General features: G+C 42.7%; 1 protein-coding gene across 7 annotated transcripts in view; it reads left to right on the forward strand.

The window, feature by feature from the left end:
• Positions 1 to 1,843: 1,843 nt before the first annotated feature.
• Positions 1,844 to 22,094, forward strand: part of LOC311510170 (rhomboid-related protein 2-like) — a 36,438-nt gene continuing 16,187 nt past the window's right edge. Inside the window, exons 1-8 of one of the 7 annotated variants that reach the window (XM_084609643.1) lie at positions 1,844 to 2,270; positions 7,694 to 7,947; positions 10,912 to 11,060; positions 13,439 to 13,551; positions 13,852 to 13,952; positions 15,806 to 15,866; positions 16,444 to 16,505; positions 18,936 to 20,869. In XM_084609643.1, coding sequence (XP_084465769.1) covers positions 7,738 to 7,947; positions 10,912 to 11,060; positions 13,439 to 13,551; positions 13,852 to 13,952; positions 15,806 to 15,866; positions 16,444 to 16,505; positions 18,936 to 19,190 — 951 coding nt within the window. In that variant the 5' untranslated portion in view covers positions 1,844 to 2,270; positions 7,694 to 7,737 and the 3' untranslated portion in view covers positions 19,191 to 20,869. The other 6 variants (XM_084609645.1, XM_084609647.1, XM_084609644.1 and 3 more) reach the window with 6 other exon arrangements.

A 22,094-nucleotide genomic window follows, 5' to 3' on the forward strand; every position in this document is an offset into this window, starting at 1 on the left:
GGAATGCTGTCTCTGTCCCCCAGCCCTGCCTCCATGGGGCTGGCATCTCCACTCGCCCCCACATACGTTCCTTCACACTGCACCCCATTTGTCCTGTTTGCTCTTGCCAACTGATGACAAATGCCCATTTTTGCAAAAAAAAAGTTGGGACAACAGGGACAGAGATTAAAAAGGGGACTGTCCCAGCCAAAATGAGACGTATGGTGATCCTAACAACAATTCGAGTGATGTACTGAGAGCTGCTGTGGCAAACACAGCACATCTCTCCCATGAGACCGGGGCCCCCTCAGCACCTCCCATTGGTGGCATGGGTGCTACCTGCTCCTCTGACTTTTCTCTAATTGTGGAGCCACCTGCTTAGGGCACAGCCTGTCACAGCAACTTCTGCTTCTGGCCTCACACCACCCTTGCCTTTGAAACAGCGAACCCTAGTGGGGCCCCAGCACAGACCCTACAGTGGCTGATCAGAGAGGGAGACTGGAGAACACTACATCTCCTTTGCAATACAGATGGGGTAGAAGGGCTAATGTGGGGACCCTGGGATTTCTCCTCCTAGAAGGGAATGTGGTCCTCATCCTCAGAGGCATTGACTATGGGGTTTGGAGATGGAGAGATAAGGGTGGGGGAATAAGGATGCCTGGAAGGTGTGAGGGATTTGGGATTCCCAGGCTGATAGGGGAAGCAGGATGTGATGCAAGGGTTTAGGGAATGGGAGTTCCTGGTGGGAATGGGCGGTGGGTCTTGGCAGATTAGGGTGTGGGGGTGCCAGGGGGATTGGGGACCTGGTGGGTGGAGATGGGCGGAGCAGGAGAGATAAGTGGGCCTGGGAAGGGGTTGGGATAGGGATTTGCGGGGGGATTGGAGTGTGGGGAGAATTGTTAATGGGAGGTTTGGGATGGGGAGGGCCTGGGGAAATTGAGGATAAGGGTGTGGGTACCCGTGGTAGGGGAAAAGGGGTTATTGGAATAGAGGGATTGGTGATGAAAGGACCTGGCAGGGATTGATGGTTCAGCGGGGATGGGGGGAGGGGTTGAAGAAGTTTCATGGGGGACTATGCTCAGGGAAGATAGGGATGTGGTGAGATTTGGGATTAAAGTTGCCACCTCTGAGGCACAAAAAAATCAGGACCTCTGCAATGATCCTGCACCAATAAAACTGGACAGCCAACAGTGTGTACTGAGCACCCCTCTGGATTTCCCAGAACAGCTACCTCAAAAAAAGGGATGATACTGGGAAAACGTAGCTGGCAACCCAATTTTGAATTAGTGCTACCGCTCTCTTGGTGCTCTGTGGCCAAGGCAGGGCTGGATCAACTCTCCTGTGGGCTGGGGCCTATTAGATTTTGTGGGGCCCCCAGGGGTTTGGAGTTGGGGGGTGGGCTCAAGCAGGGGACTGGGATACAGGGCAGCGGGGTGTAGCACTAGCGGTGGGGGTGGGTTCTGGGGTGGGGCCAGGGCTGGGACAGGGGGTTGGGGTGAGCAGGAGGTTCAGGCTCTGGGTGGGAGTTTGGGTGCAGGAGGGTGCTCAGGGCTGGGGTAGGGGGTTGGAGAGTGGGGAGGAGGGGGTGTGGGCTGCAGGCTTCGCCCGAGAGGCGCGTACCTTGGGCGGCTGCTGGTCAGCGGTGCAGCAGGGCTAAGGCAGGATCGCTGCCTGCCCTGGTTCCTGTGCTGCTTCCCCAGGTGGCCGCCACCTCCAGCCCCTAGACAGAGGAGCTAGGGCAGTCTGCATGGTGCGCGCTGCCCGTGCCAGCAGGCCCCGCCCCCGCAGCTCCCATTGGCTGCAGCACCCGGCCAATGGGAGCTGCGGAGCCGGCGCTGGGGGCAGTGTGCAGAGATTCCCTGAACACCCCTCGCCTGGGAGCTGCAGGGGCACGCTGGCGACCAGGCGCTCGCGGCTCCAGCCGGGCGGGAGCTGAGGCTCGGGGACCGGTGTGCGGCTCGCAGCCGGACACTTGCCGCGGGCCGAATGCGGCCTGCGGGTCCCTCCAGCCCAAGGCCTTGGGCTGCAGCCCCTGAAGCCCCGGCACTGATCCAGCCCTGGGCTGAGGGGTCGGAGGATGCAGTTTGGAGAGACGGGCGTGCGGCCGGGCCGTGTCACTGCGAGGGCGTGTCGGCGGTTGCCCGCCCCGAGAATGTGGCTGAGGGAGGCTCCTCCTGGAGCTGCCGCCGGGGCGGGCCGGGGAGCGGCTCCGGGGGCTGATCCTGCTCTGCAGAAGTAGGAGCGGCCGGCGCAGAGACTTGAGGCGGCAGAGCCGAACTCGGAGTCGCCAGGTAGGCCGGAGCCGAGCCAGGTCCCGGGGCAGCCGGGCGGCGTGACCGGGAGGGGGCGAGCCAGGCCGCCGGCCGGCCGGCGGGCGGCACCGCTTTGGTCTCCGTGGTGGTCCTGTCTGGAAGTCGGGGCCAGTCCGTGAGCCATGAGGTAACTTGGCGCCTTGCTCCCCACAGGGAGCCCTTGAGTGTCGCTGAGCCTCGCAGGCGGGGCTGGAATTCAGCTTCGGTAGCTTTGCTTGGTTCAGCTTCTTGACCTAAAACTCCCCAGAAACGCTTCATGGGGGAAAAGCTGCCCAGGCCGTTGCGGGGACAGTCTCTCTGCCTCCTACGTTCAGCGCCAAGCACCAGATTGCTTTGGCTGGGGAGATACGAGTGTAGTGCGGTCATTTGGGGGTTTTAGTATCCCTGTAAAAACGGCTCTTGCACAGAGAGCCGCTCTAAGGGCTGTGCCTTGAGGCTGAAGAACATTCCTCTGAAATAGCCATGTCACAGCGTTTCTAGTCTATCCGCCACAGAGTGCTTCTTCAATGAAGTTAGTGGGTTTGTAATTATAATGGCTAGAATTTTTAAAAAACTGTCAGCGGTCTAGGGTCCTGCAGTTGCTTTTGTTCAGTGCCAGTACCACAAAGGCATTCTGTTGGCAATATTTAAAGAACATGTAAAACTTAGACTAGAAACCCATAACAACCAGTAATGCAGCCCAGATAAACTAACACTCCTTTTGATTAAAGGAGATTGAGAAGTGGGTGGAGAAGTGTTTTTTATTTAAACAAAAATTGGCCATAAAGACATCATATTTTCTTAAATTAGCGTTACACTACAGACAGCTGCTTTATCACAGTGGTAGTTGGACCTATCCAATGTCTGAGAACACATTTAAAAATACCTTCTGCCTAGAGTCTGTTTACCACTCATATCCCGCAAGCTAGATCAAAGACAGTACTTTGAAGCAAGTTCTCTTAGGATCATCTAGATACTATAATAAGTGGGGTGCTTTTTTTTAGTGCCAGTAGTTGTCATTAATGCTTGGAGTTACTACTGAAGTAAAATTTCAGCTTTGCCTAGGGATTCCTTTGCTGTTGGGGCACCATTTTGTTCTTTTTTTAAAAAAGAGGTAAGACTGAGCCTCTCATAGCTATATCCTTAGGAGAAAGAAGGAACATTCTGATATCTAATATAATTTTCCAACTTAGCAGCTGGACAGGTACTTATAGTGCAATGCTCACACTGTCGATGATGGTGCCCCCATTGTGGATGCGATCTGCTGACCAAGGGAGCAAGTGTGAACATGAGATTCTGATTTTTGTCGACAAAAATTAGTAGTGTAGACATGGCCTAGGTCAGAGACTTTCTAGTAAAGAGCGTGTAATTGTTGTTTCTGTTGTTGTGCTTTGATCTAGTGCAGGGGTGGCCAACCTGTGGCTCTGGAGCTACATGCGGCTCTTCAGAAGTTAATATGCGGCTCCTTGTCTAGGCACAGATTCCGGGGCTGGAGCTACAGGCACCAACTTTCCAATGTGGCGGAGGGTGCTCACTGCTCAACCCCTGGCTCTGCCACAGGCCCTGCCCCAACTCCACCCCTTCCTGCCCCCTCCCCTGAGCCTGCCCTCGCTCCTCCCCCCACAGAGCCTCCTGCACACCATGAAACAGCTGATCGGGAGGTGCAGGGGGGGAGGTGCTGGGAGCAGGGGGGGGAACGGACTGATGGGGGGCTGCTGATGTATTACTGTGGCTCTTTGGCAATGTACATTGGTAAATTCTGTCTCCTTCTCAGCCTCAGGTTGGCCACCCCGATCTAGTGTTTGTCTTTAATAATAGAAAAAACCCAAAGATAAGCAATTTATTTCTGGAACATTATTTTCTTGTGAGTGGTTTCTTTTTCGATCAAGGTCAGGACAAAAATATTTGCAAAATCAGGGACAGCTGAGAAGCACGTCTGAGATAAATTATATTAAAAAATGCTTCTGTCTGCAAGTTACGCTGAATTACAACTAAATAAAGGGACACTCAACTTGTGTTTTTTGTTTTTTTTTACCTACTGTTGTTACAAGTAACACTTAAAATGGCTGTCTAAAAGATTATAGAGAGATTTCCTTTTTAAAGTTCATTTACATTGTGCATCTGACAGCACTTTTGTACCATCATTTTTACTGTTCCCCATCTCTCCTTCATGTGTCTTTCACACATCAACTGGAGAGAAATATTTTGTGACTGTAAAACCACAAAATTGACAGAGTTACTTGGGGGATGGGTGTAGCACCAGAAAGTATGTTAGTGTATTTTAATTGACTACATTTCAAGGTGGCTGTACCCATCTAATCAATCTTGGTATTTCTATCTGAGAGAAAAGAAATCTACATAGTATATCTGAAAAACAGAAAGGGCCAGACCTACACTGGCAGAACCTAGGTTGTGGGACTCCAGAGACCCCAACAACCTTCATTCAATGACACTAGCTGACTACAGTCTCCACTCCAGCAGTGGTCTGGACCTGGCTGGTATAGCCTACAGGGGGGGAGACTTGATTCAGTGCATTTCCAGGCAATATCCTATGAAGCCATAAATAAAGCTGCTTCCATTTTGCCCTATGAATCCCAAATGGAAGGGGTCAGTGATACTGCCTCCAGAGGTGTAGAGGATGCAAATTGCTGCTGCTTTAGCTTATAGTTTGAGGTCATTGAATGGGTCATTAAAGAGTTCATGATGGTTGTCCCCCCGCTCCCCCCCCCCCAAAAAAAGGAATTTTTAGCCCCGTAGTCCTAGCCAAAGTCAATTTTAGGTTGTATTGTGCTTACCTTACATTCCCCTGTAATGTTACCTGGAAGCAAGAGTCTTCAGTTCTGTCTTAATTCATAGAATATCAGGGTTGGAAGGGACCTCAGGAGATCATCTAGTCCAACCCCCTGCTCAAAAGCAGGACCCATACCCAATTAAATCATCCCAGCCAGGGCTTTGTCAAGCCTGACCTTAAAAACTTCTAAGGAAGGAGATTCCACCACCTCCCTAGGCAACGCATTCCAGTGTTTCACCACCCTCTTAGTGAAAAAGTTTTTTCCTAATATCCAACCTGAACCTCCCCCACTGCAACTTGAGACCATTACTCCTTGTCCTGTCCTCTTCCACCACTGAGAATAGTCTAGAACCATCCTCTCTGGAACTACTTCTCAGGTAGTTGAAAGCAGCTATCAAATCCCCCCCTCATTCTTCTCTTCTGCAGACTAAACAATCCCAGTTCCCTCAGCCTCTCCTCATAAGTCATGTGTTCCAGACCCCTAATCATTTTTGTTGCCCTTCGCTGGACTCTTTCCAATTTATCCACATCCTTCTTGTAGTGTGGGGCCCAAAACTGGACACAGTACTCCAGATGAGGCCTCACCAATGTCGAATAGAGGGGGACGATCACGTCCCTCGATCTGCTCGCTGTGCCCCTACTTATACATCCCAAAATGCCATTGGCCTTCTTGGCAACAAGGGCACACTGCTGGCTCATATCCAGCTTCTCGTCCACTGTCACCCCTAGGTCCTTTTCCGCAGAACTGCTGCCTAGCCATTCGGTCCCTAGTCTGTAGCTGTGCATTGGGTTCTTCCGTCCTAAGTGCAGGACCCTGCACTTATCCTTATTGAACCTCATCAGATTTCTTTTGGCCCAATCCTCCAATTTGTCTAGGTCCCTCTGTATCCTATCCCTGCCCTCCAGCGTATCTACCACTCCTCCCAGTTTAGTATCATCCGCAAATTTGCTGAGAGTGCAATCCACACCATCCTCCAGATCATTTATGAAGATATTGAACAAAACCGGCCCCAGGACCGACCCCTGGGGCACTCCACTTGACACCGGCTGCCAACTAGACATGGAGCCATTGATCACTACCCGTTGAGCCCGACAATCTAGCCAACTTTCTACCCACCTTATGGTGCATTCATCCAGCCCATACTTCCTTAACTTGCTGACAAGAATACTGTGGGAGACTGTGTCAAAAGCTTTGCTAAAGTCAAGATACAATACATCCACTGCTTTCCCTTCATCCACAGAACCAGTAATCTCATCATAGAAGGCGATTAGATTAGTCAGGCATGACCTTCCCTTGGTGAATCCATGCTGACTGTTCCTGATCACTTTCCTCTCGTGTAAGTGCTTCAGGATTGATTCTTTGAGGACCTGCTCCATGATTTTTCTGGGGACTGAAGTGAGGCTGACTGGCCTGTAGTTCCCAGGATCCTCCTCCTTCCCTTTTTTAAAGATTGGCACTACATTAGCCTTTTTCCAGTCATCCAGGACTTCCCCCATTCGCCACAAGTTTTCAAAGATAATGGCCAATGGCTCTGCAATCACAGCAGCCAGTTCCTTTAGCACTCTCGGATGCAACTCATCCGGCCCCATGGAGTTGTGCACGTCCAGTTTTTCTAAATAGTCCCTAACCACCTCTTTCTCCACAGAGGGCTGGCCATCTATTACCCATGTTGTGATGCCCAGCACAGCAGTCTGGGAGCTGACCTTGTTCATGAAGACAGAGGCAAAAAAATCATTGAGTACATTAGCTTTTTCCACATCCTCCGTCACTAGGTTGCTTCCCTCATTCATTAAGGGGTCCACACTTTCCTTGGCTTTCTTCTTGTTGCCAACATACCTGAAGAAACCTTTCTTGTTACTCTTAACATCTCTCGCTAGCTGCAGCTCCAGGTGCAATTTGGCCCTCCTAATTTCATTCCTACATGCCCGAGCAATATTTTTATATTCTTCCCTGGTCATATGTCCAACCTTCCACTTCTTGTAAGCTTCTTTTTTATGCTTAAGATCCGCTAGGATTTCACCGTTAAGCCAAGCTGGTCGCCTGCCATATTTACTATTCTTTTGACACATCGGGATGGTTTGTCCCTGTAACCTCAACAGGGATTCCTTGAAATACAGCCAGCTCTCCTGGACTCCTTTCCCCTTCATGTTAGTCCCCCAGGGGATCCTACCCATCTGTTCCCTGAGGGAGTCGAAGTCTGCTTTCCTGAAGTCCAGGGTCCGTATCCTGCTGCTTACCTTTCTTCCCTGTGTCAGGATCCTGAACTCAACCAACTCATGGTCACTGCCTCCCAGATTCCCATCCACTTTTGCTTCCCCTACTAATTCTTCCCGGTTTGTGAGCAGCAGGTCAAGAAAAGCTCCCCCGCCAGTTGGCTCCTCTAGCACTTGCACCAGGAAATTGTCCTGGTGCAAGTGTAGTGTAGTGTTGTGTAGTGTTGCTTTGTGCTGTTAGACAAGAGGTGGAGTGGCTGGTAAAGTTTATAAAGTGCTTTGGGGAAGCTTTCTGGATGAAAAATAATGTGTAAATTTGTCATCATAATGCAAGAGATTATTCTTGTAAAATTTACCAGTCATCTGAATGTTGTGCTGATTGTGTGTAAAATAGTAACCTATATGTTTGCTGGAACAGGTTTTTGAAATTCCTAAGTATTTGGCCTTTTCCGAGTAAGAAATATGGAGATGGAGAGGATGAACATGGATATGTCTGGTGAGGAGGAAGAGAAGGAAAACAATGAAAGAAACTCTAGAGTTTGTACTACCTGTGACAAGATTCATGAGTCCATTTCCAAATGGATGCTTCCTGAAAATGCCAGAGGAACCTACCTGGAAAGAGCAAACTGTATCCCTCCTCCCCTCTTCATCATTTCCATTAGTATAGCTGAGGTAAGGGTTCTTACCTGGTAACGTAAATGTTTGCATTTGTCTTGCATTGAACACTATTATTTTACAGTAACAACAGTCAAACTATGGGATTTAGATTATACACATTGCAGTTGTTTCACTTTAGAGTCACAGGCTTCTTGTCTGTTGTTCAGCACTGGAGTTTGCATGTGATCATAAAACATACTGAATTGAGCATTTTTAACTTTTTGATTATTTTCCATTTAGTAACTTCTTTCTCATTCATTGCACATTTGAAGCCCATATTATACATATTGACCACTATAACACCCTATTTTCAGTTCCTTGTAAGTCTGGCAAATCTTAACAGTGCAGGCTGAAATCTTCCATCTCTGGTTTCTGTTTCATGTTGAATTTTTTAAAATATTTGAGCAAAAATGGTTCCACATCAGCCTTTTCCGAGAATGAGCTTAGTGGAGAAATAAACTATTTATTTTGCATATATTTTCTTCTGACTTGAAACTTAGCAGGGGACAGTTCAGAGGTGTCCTAAACCTATGAAAATCCACACTCATTTGGCCAGTTTAAGAGCCTCTTAAAGTTGCTACTGGCACATGCGCAGGAGAACTTGTTCTGCACTTGGTGATTAAGTTTCCTAAAATCCGAAACCGAACTGCATGTGCTCTACTAGAATTCTTTGAATGGGTCAACAAGCATGTGGACAAGGGGTATCCAGTGGATATAGTGTACTTAGATTTTCAGAAAGCCTTTGACAAGGTCCCTCACCAAAGGCTCTTAAGCAAAGTAAGCTATCATGGGATAAGAGGGAAGGTCCTCTCATGGATTGGTAACTGGTTAAAAGATAGGAAACAAAGGGCAGAAATAAATGGTCAGTTTTCAGATTGGAGAGACGTAAATAGTGGTGTCACCCAGGGGTCTGTATTGGGCCCAGTCCTATTGAATATATTTATAAATGATCTGGAAAAAGGGGTAAACAGTGAGCTGGCAAAATTTGCAGATGATACAAAATTGCTCAAGATAGTTAAGTCCCAGGCAGACTGTGAAGAGCTACAAAAGGATCTCTCAAAGTGGGTGACTAGGCAACAAAATGGTAGATGAAATTCAGTGTTGATAAATGCAAAATAATGCACATTGGAAAATATAATCCCAACTATACATATAAAATGATGGGGTCTAAATTGGCTGTCACCACTCAAGAAAGAGATCTTGGAGTCATTGTGGATAGTTCTCTGAAAACATCCACTCAATGTGCAACAGCAGTCAAAAAAGTGAACAGAATGTTGGGAATCATTAAGAACGGGATAGATAATAAGACAGAAAATATCATATTGCCTCTATATAAATCCATGGTACACCCACTTCTTGAATATTGTGTGCAGATGTGATTGCCCCGTCTCAAAAAAGATATATTGGAATTGGAAAAGGTTCAGAAAAGGGCAACAAAAATGATTAGGAGTATGGAACGGCTGCCATATGAGGAGAGATTAACAAGACTGGGACTTTTCACCTTGGAAAAGAGATGACTAAGGGGGGATATGATGGAGCTCTATAAAATCATGACTGGTGTGGAGAAAGTAAATAAGGAAGTGTTATTTACTCCTTCTCATAACACAAGAACTACGGGTCACCAAATGATATTAATAGGCAGCAGGTTTAAAATAAACAAAAGGAAGTATTTTTTCACGCAACGCACAGTCAGCCTGTTGAACTCCTTGCCAGAGGATGTTGTGAAGGCCAAGAGTATAACAGGTTTCAAAAAAGGACTAGAGAAGTTCATGGAGGATAGGTCCATCAATAGCTACTAGCCAAGATGGACAGGGATGGTGTTCCTAGCCTCTGTTTGCCAGAAGCTGGAAATGGGCGACAGGGAATGGATCACTTGGTGATTACCTGCTCTGTTCATTCCCCCTGGGGCACCTGGCATTGGCTATTTTTGGAGGACAAGATACTGGGTTAGATGGACCGTTGGTCTGACCCAGTATGGCCATTCTTATGTTCCCAATTTTGATGACCTCGCTGTCCTCCCCAGTCAAAATATCTTTGACCGAGGGAAGGTGCGACCAGGCTATGAGCCCAGGAGTTTTAGTCTTGCCTCTTCCGCTGATTGGTTATTAATTGTCCACTTCTCAATCTTTATCCAGCAAGACTTCATATCCCTAGCAAGTATTATTCCCCCATAGTATATGTGAAGTAACTAAGGACCTTAGACATTTCACAAGCTCACTTCTGGCAGAAATGCTGATAAAATAGAGATCTCTGTGGCAGGCTCCAGTTTCAGCCACGTAATCCAACTGTCTCACTGAAAGTATAGGCCAAGTTGTTTTTGGTTATGAAGTCCTGCATACCCAGTGCCTGCAAAAGAACCAGGAATCCTGACTTCTTGTTCTTCTGTGGTCTAGCAAATGCATGATGGAATTTCTTCATTTTTTCAATTTTCTTTTTTCAAAGTCCAGTGTTTGTATGTTGTTTCCTGTGCGAAAAGAATGTTTGAGTTGGAAAACCAGGCACTTGAACATTAGGAAATGCTAGGACTGAGATTGCCTATGTAACCTTAACTCTGCCCCTTTGTGCATTTTGATTAGGTTTCACTTTCTAGTTACATTAACACAAACTTCTTGTTCTACAGTACTGTACTGCTCTGTCATTCAGATCCTGATTCAGCGGAATACTCAGGCATATCCTTAAAATCTATTGAAGTCAATGGGATTAAAGAACGTGCACAGTGGCAAGAACCCCTTTAAATCTGGTATTTCTTAATTTGAGTGCTTGGTTTTTGCATCTCTACCCTTGTTGTTTCCAGTGTGTTCTGACCATTACACACACAGTTGTATGTTAGTGAAATTATGCATTTCTGTATATAGAAGGTTTGAAATCTGCCATGAGACAATTATATATCAAGGATTTGGGGATTATTGGAGGAAAATTGTTTATATTTCATAATTCCAAATGATTGTAGATGTTGTTAAAGTCTCTCATTGTTTCCAGATGGCTGTATTCATTTATTATGCTGTTTGGAAGCCCCAGAAACAGTGGATCACGCTGGATACAGGTGTCTGGAACAGTCCCTTTATTTATAGGCCTGACAAGAGGGATGAAGCTTGGAGATTCATTTCTTATATGCTAGTGCATGCTGGGTAAGCAATGTAACAATGGACTCTACAAACAGTCAACCTGTGGAACTCTTTGCCAGAGGATGTTGTGAAGGCTAAGACTATAACAAGGTCAAACAAGAACGAGATAAGTTCTTGGAGGATAGGTCCATCAGTGACTATTAACCAGGATGGGCAGGGATAGTGTCCCTAGCCTCTGTTTGCCAGAAGCTGGGAATGGGTGACAGGGGATGGATCACTTGATGATTCCCTGTTCTGTTCATTCCCTCTGAAGTACCTGGCATTGGCCACTGTTGGAAGATAGGATACAGGCTAGATGGACCTTTGGTCTGACCCAGTCTGGCCATTCTTATGTTCTAAACAGGTTTTTCAGAGAAGCCAAAGGGAGTTAGGTGCCACTCCATTAGGTTCCTCTGAAAATCTCAATCTGCTTTAAAAATTCATGTATTCATTTAGGAAAATGAAAGATTTTACCTTGTAAGATTTATAAAGATGATGTGGTCAGGATCCTAGTCTTAAGACTTGTCTGCAGGATGATGTTTCTGGGGCAGTAGGATCTGCATCATGATAGGCTGTCCCCTTAAAGGTAGTGATGCCTAGTTGTGAGCCAACCCCAGTCACATGGCATGGCCCTTCCAATATTTTGTGAGGTTTTGATATAGGCTAAGAAATAAGAGGTATTTGTGGCAAGGAAGCAGTCCCAAGAATAAATAATGTTTGGGAGAAATTTTATTACGTTTTTTTTTTAAGGGCCTTGGATCAGGAGCCTTGCAGAGTGGCCAGGGCAAGGCTCCCCTCTCACCCAACCAACCGGGTATGAGGTGGAAGAAGGGGACTAGTATGCTGCCTCTTCCCTGATAACAGGGCAGACAACAGCAGGAGAGCACTGCCTGTTGTACCCTCTGAGCCTGAGGACTAGTTAGGGAAAGGGGCCAGCTGAAAGTTGATAAGGCCCTACAGCTGTCCTAAATGATAACCCAGTGCAAAAGAGGAGAATGGAAGGCTGCTGTTTCAAGGAGAGAAACTGATGGAAATATCGCCCAGCTCTGGGAGGAGGGCTGGGACCTCCTGAACAGGAGCAAAAAGTCTATAGGGACTCTTACATGGACCTACAGTAGATGTGAACTTCAACTCAGAAGTGAGTTAAATGCTGTAGAAAAGTTAATAAATCGGACTCCCACAAAGGTGATATTGGTTTTGAAATAACCCAGTCTAAGTAATTAGTTGAAATAACCTGAGTTGGTGCTGGAGGCAATGAACCTGCAGGGCCACAAAGGTGGCCATGTTCAAGGGAAGCTCCCCATGACAGGGTCAGTAATGACAAGAGTGCCACCTAGTGAACTGCCAGCACCGCTTCCTGCAGCAGTGAGGTGTCACTCTCCATTCCAAAATCTGGCCTAATCCATCTGTGTTTAGTTTGCGAGATCAGTACAAGGTAGTATAGATATCATGGCAGTAGTATAGTTTTAATCCTACCTGAAAAGATACAAAGAAGAGCAACAAAAATGATTAAAGGCAAGGAACAGCTTCCATATGAGGAAAGATTAAACAGACTGGAGCTGTTCGGCTTTGAACAGAGATGTCTAAGGGGGGACAAGATAGATGTCTAAAACATCATGAGTAGTGTGGAGAAAGTGAATAAGGAAGTGTTACTTACTCCTTCACTAACACAAGAACTAGGGGTCTCCCTGTACAATTAATAGGCAGCAGCTTTAGAACAAACATAAGAAAGTACTTCTTCACACAATGTGCCAATCAATCTGTGGAATTCATTGCTAGGGTCCAAAGGTACAACTGGGTTAAAAAAAGAATTAGATAAGTTCATGGAGGACAGGTCCATCAATGATTATTAGCCAAGAGGGTCAAGGCTGCAACCCCGTTCTTTGGGTGTCCCTAGACCTCTGACTGCCAGAAGCTGGGACTGCATGACGGGGGATGGATCACTCAATAATTGCTCTGTTCTGTTCATTTCCTCTGGTGCATCTGGCACTGGCCTGTCATAAGGATACTGGGCTAGATGGACCATGGATCTGACCCATTATGGCCATGTTTTACTTTTTTTTTTTTGAGACCTGTTCTTCATAACCTGTGGTCCAGTTCTGCCCTTCCACCAGAGTGCCTTACTCTGACTTATATGCAGACTCTGGCCTTCCTGATCCAAATGCATAGCCCAGACTCCACCCCCTAAAAAGTAAGGCTTACTTATTTTCAGTTATTTGAGTATATAATTATAACAGCTTTTATTTTGTCTTACTGACTTTTAAAAAAGTTATTTTGGCTGTAGAAATAAAGCCCCCAGGATGCTAGCATGCCATTTTATTATGTATTCGCTATAGTTTGAGAAAACTTTAAGTGTTAATTACAGTTTTGATATTTAAATATCAACATGTTTTTCCTTGCAGCATTCAACACATTTTAGGAAATCTCTTTCTGCAACTTATTTTGGGGATCCCCTTAGAAATGGTTCATAAAGGGCATCGGGTTAGTCTGGTGTATCTCGCAGGAGTGATTGGAGGTCAGTGTGTAATGGGAAATGGGTAAGCTTAAATGAAGAACTGTCTGTATCAGAAAATCAATGTATATTATTGCCACATCCCCTTTCCTGAACAGGGCAATCAAAGTTGTTAGTATACTGGATTGTGTAACATAACGAGTTCTCTTGATGCAGAGAATGTTTGGACTCCAACCTTTTACCATAATAACATACTAGAAAACAACCCTATGTTCCACTCTACTCCTCTCAGGTGTTTACAGAAAATGTCTTCTTAAAGTTGCCATCAGGACTCTAGTTCTAAGGACATTTCTGTCTTTTCAGGTTCCTTGGCTAGCTCAGTCTGTGATCCCCTCCAGGCTCTCGTAGGGGCTTCAGGAGGAGTCTATGCTCTCATTGGAGGATATTTTATGAATGTTTTAGTGGTAAGGAAACAATTAGAAATGCACAGAAAAAAAAACCAGATTCTTTGTGGATCCTTGTTCACTTTTGGGTAAATCTTATTTGTGTAAATAAGATGTTCAATTTTTTTCGGCAAAGAGGAATAATTAAGGAAAATGTAACTCCCACATACATATATGCTGAACAAACCATGTCTGTCCTTGAGAAATCAAAGCTTTATAGATGCTTTTTGTGCTATTAAGAGGAAAAAGTGAATATAGCAGTTGACATCATTTTCAGCCAAAGTGACATTGCACTATAGAAACTGCCATTTGTGATACCATGTAGTGCAGTATTCTGTCTCAGCTAGTGGCCAAAATCGGATGCTTTAGAAGTATAGGAAACCCCACAATTATGGAATAAGCTGCAAAGAAAACAAAACCAAAAAACCCCTCTAAACTCTAGGGCTTCAGTTAGAACTTGACTGATGCCCTGAAGCATGAGGGTTTGTATATCCCTTTAAAAATTGGCTATATATTCATGTAAATGTCTCATTGTACTGATCTCATTTTGGATGCAGTAGTTCAGCTTAACAGGAACTTTAAACCTTTATTTTGTGAATCTTTTATGTCTATCTCCCACACATACCAAAAAGCAATACAAACCCCAGCTTAATCAAACTTGCAGTCTAACGTAAAATCTTGGTGACGTCAGCATTGTTTAGCCAGAATAACTTCCCAAATGCTTGGAATGTGTGACAATCAGATGTTCTGGTCTTTCAGTATAAATGATGTAAAAGCACATGAGATCACTGTTAAGGTTTTGCATTGGAATGCAAGTTTTATGAAGCTGGGGTACATACTGATTTTTGGTGTCTGTGGGCGATGGAAGTGAAAACCGTATGGAGTATTGGTGAGCATTATCACTAAAGTTTTAGGGAAAACAAAGGTGGAAAGGAGTGTTTAGGTCTCTCCCAGTAACTTGTTACTTTCTTTCTTTTAAGATTTCAGATGAAGTGTCATGCTACATAATCTTAACTGCAACTAAACATATTTTTGTTTGCTAATTAAGGTCTTGGCTTCAGTGATCTCTAGTGTCAGAGAGGCTGACTGTACACTGGGTGGCTTTTTAAAAAATGATTTAATTTAATCAGTCACCAAAGGTGGGTCCTACTCTTTTAATTCTAAACATTGCTAAACATTAGTTCATGGAAACATCAGTTCTTCAGCAAATCTTCTCTTAAGTAGTTCAGTCAGCAGTCAGACCTTTCCTTTCTGTGTGATCAGAGGCAGTATGAATTATAAATGACACATTAAAGACTTCATATCACTAGAGTTTTCAAGTAAACAAGGATGGGGCCTGGTTCAGCAAATAGCATTGAGTCTCCACCACCAAAGGCATGAGAGGCGCTAAAGAAAATTGGTATCCTTTGTGTAAGACAAAAACATTGTTTTGCTGGATAATCATTCTCAAAGGGCTGACAGCACACAGATTGCATCTTCTTTTTTAGTAATTTTTATCACCAAAAGGCATACAAAAGGTTATATGTTTTCATTATAAAATAAGGAGGAATGTGAAAGATGTGATAATAGCAGTGGTCTAGTGGATTAAGCTGCTTGTTGTTGGAGTTTGGGCATGCCACTTTCCCTTTCTGTGCCTCAGTTTCCTCATCTGTAAAATGGGGAGAATGATACTGACTCTCCTTAGTCAAATGCTTTGTGATTGTTTGAAAGGGGCTATAGAAATGTGGGATGTTACTTAGTGTATATTAATATACCTAAGTGGACTGTGGTGTGTGTGTGTGTGTGTATGTATGTATGTATGTATGTATATATGTGTATGCATGTAAAAGTCCATGTGTATAATTATATAGCTTGTTTCTTTTTTTCTCTCCAAGAACTTCAGAGAAATGATTCCTTTGTTTGGAGTCTTCAGATTGCTCCTCATCGGGATTATAGGTAATTTTAATCCTACCTAGTGTATATGTGATAATAAAAACTATACAAGACACACAGTATTAAACTGTACAAAAATGAATGCCCATTTGGAGTCCAAAAGACTAATAGTCAGGGAGGTATCAGTTGCATATTATTCAGTTTTCTAGAACCACAAAGTAAATGTAAATTGGGGTTAGGTTAAATTATAATGTAAACTGATCTGAGCCTTAAACTATTTAGTGTTTCTTTGTGTTTTTAAATACTACTAATTACCTGTGTAGTGCCACAAGCTACGTATGGTGCTTGATAAAACTCTAGCTAAATTTTGCTCCGTTAGAAGGGTGATACTGAAGTCAATAGGAGTTGGAATCCTGTGGCTGAGAGTAGAATTTGGCCAGATTCTTATTTTACTAGTTGCTGCATTTTACTCCAAAAGAGACTGCTTCAGTTGTGGGTGAGATGATCTCTTTGTAGTTAGCTTTGTAGATGCCACTAGAAGACATACCATGTTGTTACTTACTTACCCATTATTTGGATTTGTTTCTGAAATGTCTTGTCAATTTGAATGAACAATCTTACGATGATTGTGTTTTTTTAGTTGGAACAGATATGGGATTTGCTCTGTACAGAAGATTTATAGCTCCTGTGAATGGGCCTCAAGTAAGTGTAGTCTTCACTAAAATAGCTTGGATAAATTATAACTAATGCTCTACTAGTCCTTAGATAATACCTCAGTATTAAGTATTGGAATTTAGTAGAAAAAATAGTGTTTCAAATAGTGAAAGATTGTGATTCCTGTTGCACAAAGAAACAAAATGGCCCATAATCCCAACTATACATACAAAATGATGGGGTCTAAATTAGTTATTACCTTCACAAAACCAATCTTGGAGTCATCGTGGATAGTTCTGTGTAAACATCTGCTCAATATGCAGTGGCAGTCAAAAAAGCTAACAGAATGTTAGGAACCATTAGGAAAGGGAGAGATAATAAGATGGAAAATGTCATAATGACATTATATAAATCCATAGTATGCCCAGAATACTGCATGATGTTCTGGTTGCCCCATCTCAAAAATGTATATTAGAAATGGAAAAGGTACAGAGAAGGACAACAAATATGATTATGGATATGGAATAGCTTTCACACAAGGAGAGAGAGAAAAGACTGGGATTGTTCAGTTTAGAAGAGAGATGACTTAAGAGGGGATATCATAAAGGTCTATACAATCATGAATGGTGTGGAGAAAGTGAATAGGAAAGTGTTGTTTTTTATCCCTTCACGTAACATAAGAACCAGGGCTCACCCAATGAAATTAATAGGCAGCAGCTTTAAAATAAATATAAGGAAATACTTCTTCATACAACATGCAATCAACTTGTGGAACTTGCTGCTGGTGGATGTTGTGAAGGCCAAAATTATAACTGGGTTCAAAGAAGAATTAGGTAAATTCATTTAGGATAGGTCCAACAATGGCTTTTAGTCAAGATGGTTAGGGACTCAACCCCATGCTCTGGGTATCCCTAACCCTCTTACTGCCAGAAGATGGGACTGGACGATGGGATAGATTACTCAATAAGTGCCTTGTTCATTCCCTCTGAAGTATCTGGTAGTGGCCACTGTCAGAAGACAGGATACTGGGCTAGATGAATCATTGGTCTGACCCCGTATAGCCATTCTTATGTTCTTATGAGAGAAAGTAAACTGTTTTTTTTTCATAGTGATAAATTCTAAGCCAGAAGGGACCATTGTGGTCACATAGTCTGAGCTCTTATATAACACAGGCAAGAGAACTTCCCCAGAATAATAGCTAGAAAAAACATCCAATCTTGATTTAAATATTTTTAGTAATGGAGAATCCACCATAACTATTTTGTAAATTGTCACAATGGTTAATTACCTACTATGTCAAAATTTACACCTTATTTCCAGTCTGAATTTGTCTAGCTTCAACTTCCAGCCATTGAATTGTGTCATACCTTTTTCTGTTAGATTGAAGAGCCCATTATTAAATATTTGTTCCCCATGTAGATATTTAGAGTGTAAGCAAGTCACCCCTTAACCTTCTCTTTGTTAAGATTGAGCTCCTTCAGTCTATCTGTCGATCACTATAAAGTATGTTTTCTAATCCTTAATCATTCTCGTGGCTCTTCTCTAAACCGTCTCCAGGTTATCAACATCCTTCTCAAATTGTGGACACCAGAACTGGATGATATTCCAGCAATGCTTGCACCAATGCCAAATACAGAAGTAAAATAACCTCTCTAATTCTGCTTGAGATTTCCCTGGATCACATTAGCTCTTTTGGCCACAGCATCACACTGGGAGCTCATGTTTAGCTGATTATCCACCATGACACCCAAATCTTTTTCAGTATCACTGCTTCCCAGGATAGTCCTCCATCCTATAAGTATGGCCTACATTCTTTGTTCCTACATGTACGTTTACATTTACCCATATTAAAACCCATATTGTTTGCTTCTGCCCAGTTTACCAAGTGATTCAGGTTGCTCTGAATTGGTGACCTGTCCTCTTCATTATTTACAGCTTCCCCAACTTTTGTGTCATCTGCAGACTTTATCAGTGACTTTGTATTTTTTCCCAGGTCATTGAAAAAAATCCTAAATCGTGTAGGACCAAGCAGTGATCCCTGAGGGACCCCACTGGAAACAGACCCGCTTAATGATGATTCCTTTACAACTAAATTTTGAGCCAATTTTTAGTCCCTTGAATGTATGCCATGTTAATTCTATATCATTGTCATTTTTAATCAAAATGTCATGCGGTACCAAGTCAAATGCCTTCCAGAAGCTTGTGCATAGTAGGTCAACACTATTGCCTTTATCAACCAAACTTGTAATCTCATAAAAAAATATTAAATTAATTTGTTAGGATCTATTTTCTATAAACCCATGTTGATTTTCATTCATTACATTACTCTCCTTTAATTCTTTATTAATTGAGTCCTGTGTCAGCCATTCCATTGTCTTGACCAGGATCGATATCAGTCTGATCGATATCAGCCTATAATTACGCAAGTTACCCTGTTTACTCTTTTTAAAAATCGGCACAACATTACCTTTCTTCCAGTCTTCTGGAACTTCCTTGGTGCTCCAAGACTTATTGAAAATCAACATCAGCAGTCTAAGGAGCTCCTCAGATGGCTTTGTTAAATCTCTTGGATGCAAGTTATCTGGACCTGCTGATTTTAAAATGTCTAATGTTAGTAGCTTCTGTTTTAACATTTCCAGAGATACTAATAGAATGGAAAGGTTTCAGAGTAGCAGCCATGTTAGTCTGTATCCGCAAAAAGAAAAGGAGTACTTGTGGCACCTTAGAGACTAACAAATGCATGCATCTGATGAAGTGAGCTGTAGCTCATGAAAGCTTATGCTCAAATAATTTGTTAGTCTCTAAGGTATTATTAATTCTACCATTTCCATCTAGTAGTGGACCAATACCATTATCAGGATTTTTTTGTTCATAATATATTTTAAAAAATCCTTCTTACTGTCCTTAATTGTGCGAGCCATAGAGTTCTCTCTGTGTCCCTTTACTTCCCTTCTTAATTTTCTACAGTTCCTAACTTCTGATTTATATTCATTACTATCAACTTCGCATTTCTTCCATTTGTTACTTTTTTTATAGCTGCCTTCACTTCCCCTCTAAATCAGGAGCCTTCTTTCTCAACTGTGGGATTGTGACTTGTTAGGCATCTAGTTAGGTGTTCTTTGATGATTACTAATTATCATTCACATTTTTCTGATAAAATTCTTCCTCCAAGCTACTTGGCTTATAAAAGTTGAAGATACATTTGTTAACTTAACTTAAATTTGTTAAATAACTTAAATAATGTATAGGCAGAGCTGGGATGGGTGCTTACTATAATATCTATATACATTGAAAAAAGCCGTTACCTCTGTCTGAGACCAACATTTTTGGTAAATTTAAGGACGACTTTCCTTGTAGAAGCTGTATCCAGCCATGAAACAGGCTACATATTTAATAAAATATTATCTTTATGGAATACAGCATTGCATGTAGATTTCTTCACTATACTGCCACTGTACTTGTGTAGTAATTCATGCAGGTAACTTACTACTGATTAAGATAACTACGGGTCTATTTTAAACTCAGAGTAAGTAAAGCAAGACTTTTATCTCTTGCTGTTTATTGTTTAATCACAATGAACATACTAAAGGAAGTATAGTTGTGTTTAAGATTTACTATGTACTTGAGCATGGACAGCACACTTATCTTTCAGAACAAAGGGCAGACAAGGGCACTGCCCTTGAACTATTTAAATTGTAATAAATAGCACAGTCCCCATAAATACATTTTTATGAAGAATGGTGTGAGGAGGAAGGCTTGTGGTGGAATAGTGGTTGAAGGCGTGGTAAACCAGGTCAGGAATACTGTTCCGTTATACCATAGGGGCACATGGTATAAAGCAGGAAGGAAATTATGACGTGCCTAGGCATGCATCTTGAGCACAGGCATGGAGAAGAATAGCCAGGAGCAAGGAGGGAGCCTAGAAGGTAGGAGCCTGAAAAACAGACAGGGAGTTCCTATATCCTGTGCACACTGACTTTTAGTGAATCAGTAGGGAACCATGTTCCCTTGGAGTCAGTTCTGAAGGAATGTCCCAGCATGGCATTAGGGACATGCCATATTTTGGATGAGGCATAAAACTGTGATCAAAGATGTCATGACTCTCTTCATAAAAGTATATCCACATTCTAGCCAAATTCCCAGTTCTGAATAATTTAATTCTACCTCCCTAGATTCATGCCTGCCGTTTTAATTTGATATGTAGCTGTACACTACTAAACAGCTACTGCCTTCCATCAGAGTAGCTACATTTAAATACTAATGATCCCTATGTATTCTTTACCTATCTCATAGGCATGCGTTAAAGCTAAAGTAATAGTTATAAGTGCTTTCAAATCCTTGGATGAATAATGTTACAGAAGTGCTGGTATTCCTCAGTCTTGAAATGTAACTTAACAGTTTACTTCTTTTTCTCTTAAGGTGTCCTTTGTGGCTCACATTGCTGGTGGCCTAGCTGGGATGTCAATAGGTTATGTCATTTTCAGCTGTTTTGATAAGAACTTTATAAAAGATCCAAGATTTTGGATCTCCATTGTTGCTTTTTTAGTCTTTCTGGTGTTTGCTGTATTTTTCAACATCTTTCTTTCACCAGCAAACTAAACTGCACCACCCACAAAAGAAACACTTAAATCATCAGAAAGACAACTTTTAAAAAAAGAAAAATTACAGTTTTATAACTTCAAAAGGACTCCATAAATGTTGCTTTTTTAAATAATGGTTGTGTACAGACTTGAATTTTTAAAGCATTAGACCATCATTTTTATGGTTATCCTATCTCAGAAATGAAATATAGTTATTTAAAATATGACCTTTTAAAAATCATATGTAAGCTTTTCTATTGCTTTTTATACTGTTAAATTAAATAAACATCAAGGGATCCTGATTGCTTTGGAATACTTCTTGCAGCTTTTGTTTTGAGCTTTTGTGACATGAATCAGTAATACTCATTTGGAAGAAATTACTTCTTCCAATACCAGCTTTCTAACCTCAAAACAAAGAGAAAAATGTTGATCACCACAATAAAGAGTTCTTTTAGAGAAAAAATTGTGGTGTGATATTTTTACAGTTGAGTAGCAAGTGTGATGATTCTTGATCTTTGTCACCTGTAGTCAAAGCTTCAGGTACTTGGACACAGACCTTAAGTCCAGGCTGCTGCAATGTCTCTGGATTCTGTGACATTCTGCTTCAACAGACTGGAAATTCAGTGGCAGCTCCATTCATTTGAAAAAAAAACAGATTTTTACAGGAATGACAACTTTACTATTGTGGACAAGTTTTTCATAACTGCCTTCTTCAGGGTTTCTTGCATCTTCTTCTGAGGCACTCAGAAGTGGCCACTGTTAAGAGACGGTATAAAACTTGATGGACCACTGGTCTGATCCAGCATTGCAGGTTTTATGTGCCAATGAAATATGAACATGAAGATGCTGCTGTACTGGTTGTATTCATCTTTATATTAAACTTTATTTTACATTGTGCAGTTTTCAGTGTGCTGCACAGTTGTATATTGATAATGCAGCACATTGCTAGAAGTTGGATGTTTTGGCAGCTTGGTTTTCACATCTGAGGAGGCATGGAAGCTAGTCTGTGGTTGTGGAACAGGAACATTCTCTAGATGTTTCTGCTCAAATTATCAGC

Source organism: Lepidochelys olivacea (assembly GCF_965140295.1).
Source record: "Lepidochelys olivacea isolate rLepOli2 genome assembly, chromosome: 19".
Classification (NCBI taxonomy): Eukaryota; Metazoa; Chordata; order Testudines; family Cheloniidae; genus Lepidochelys; species Lepidochelys olivacea.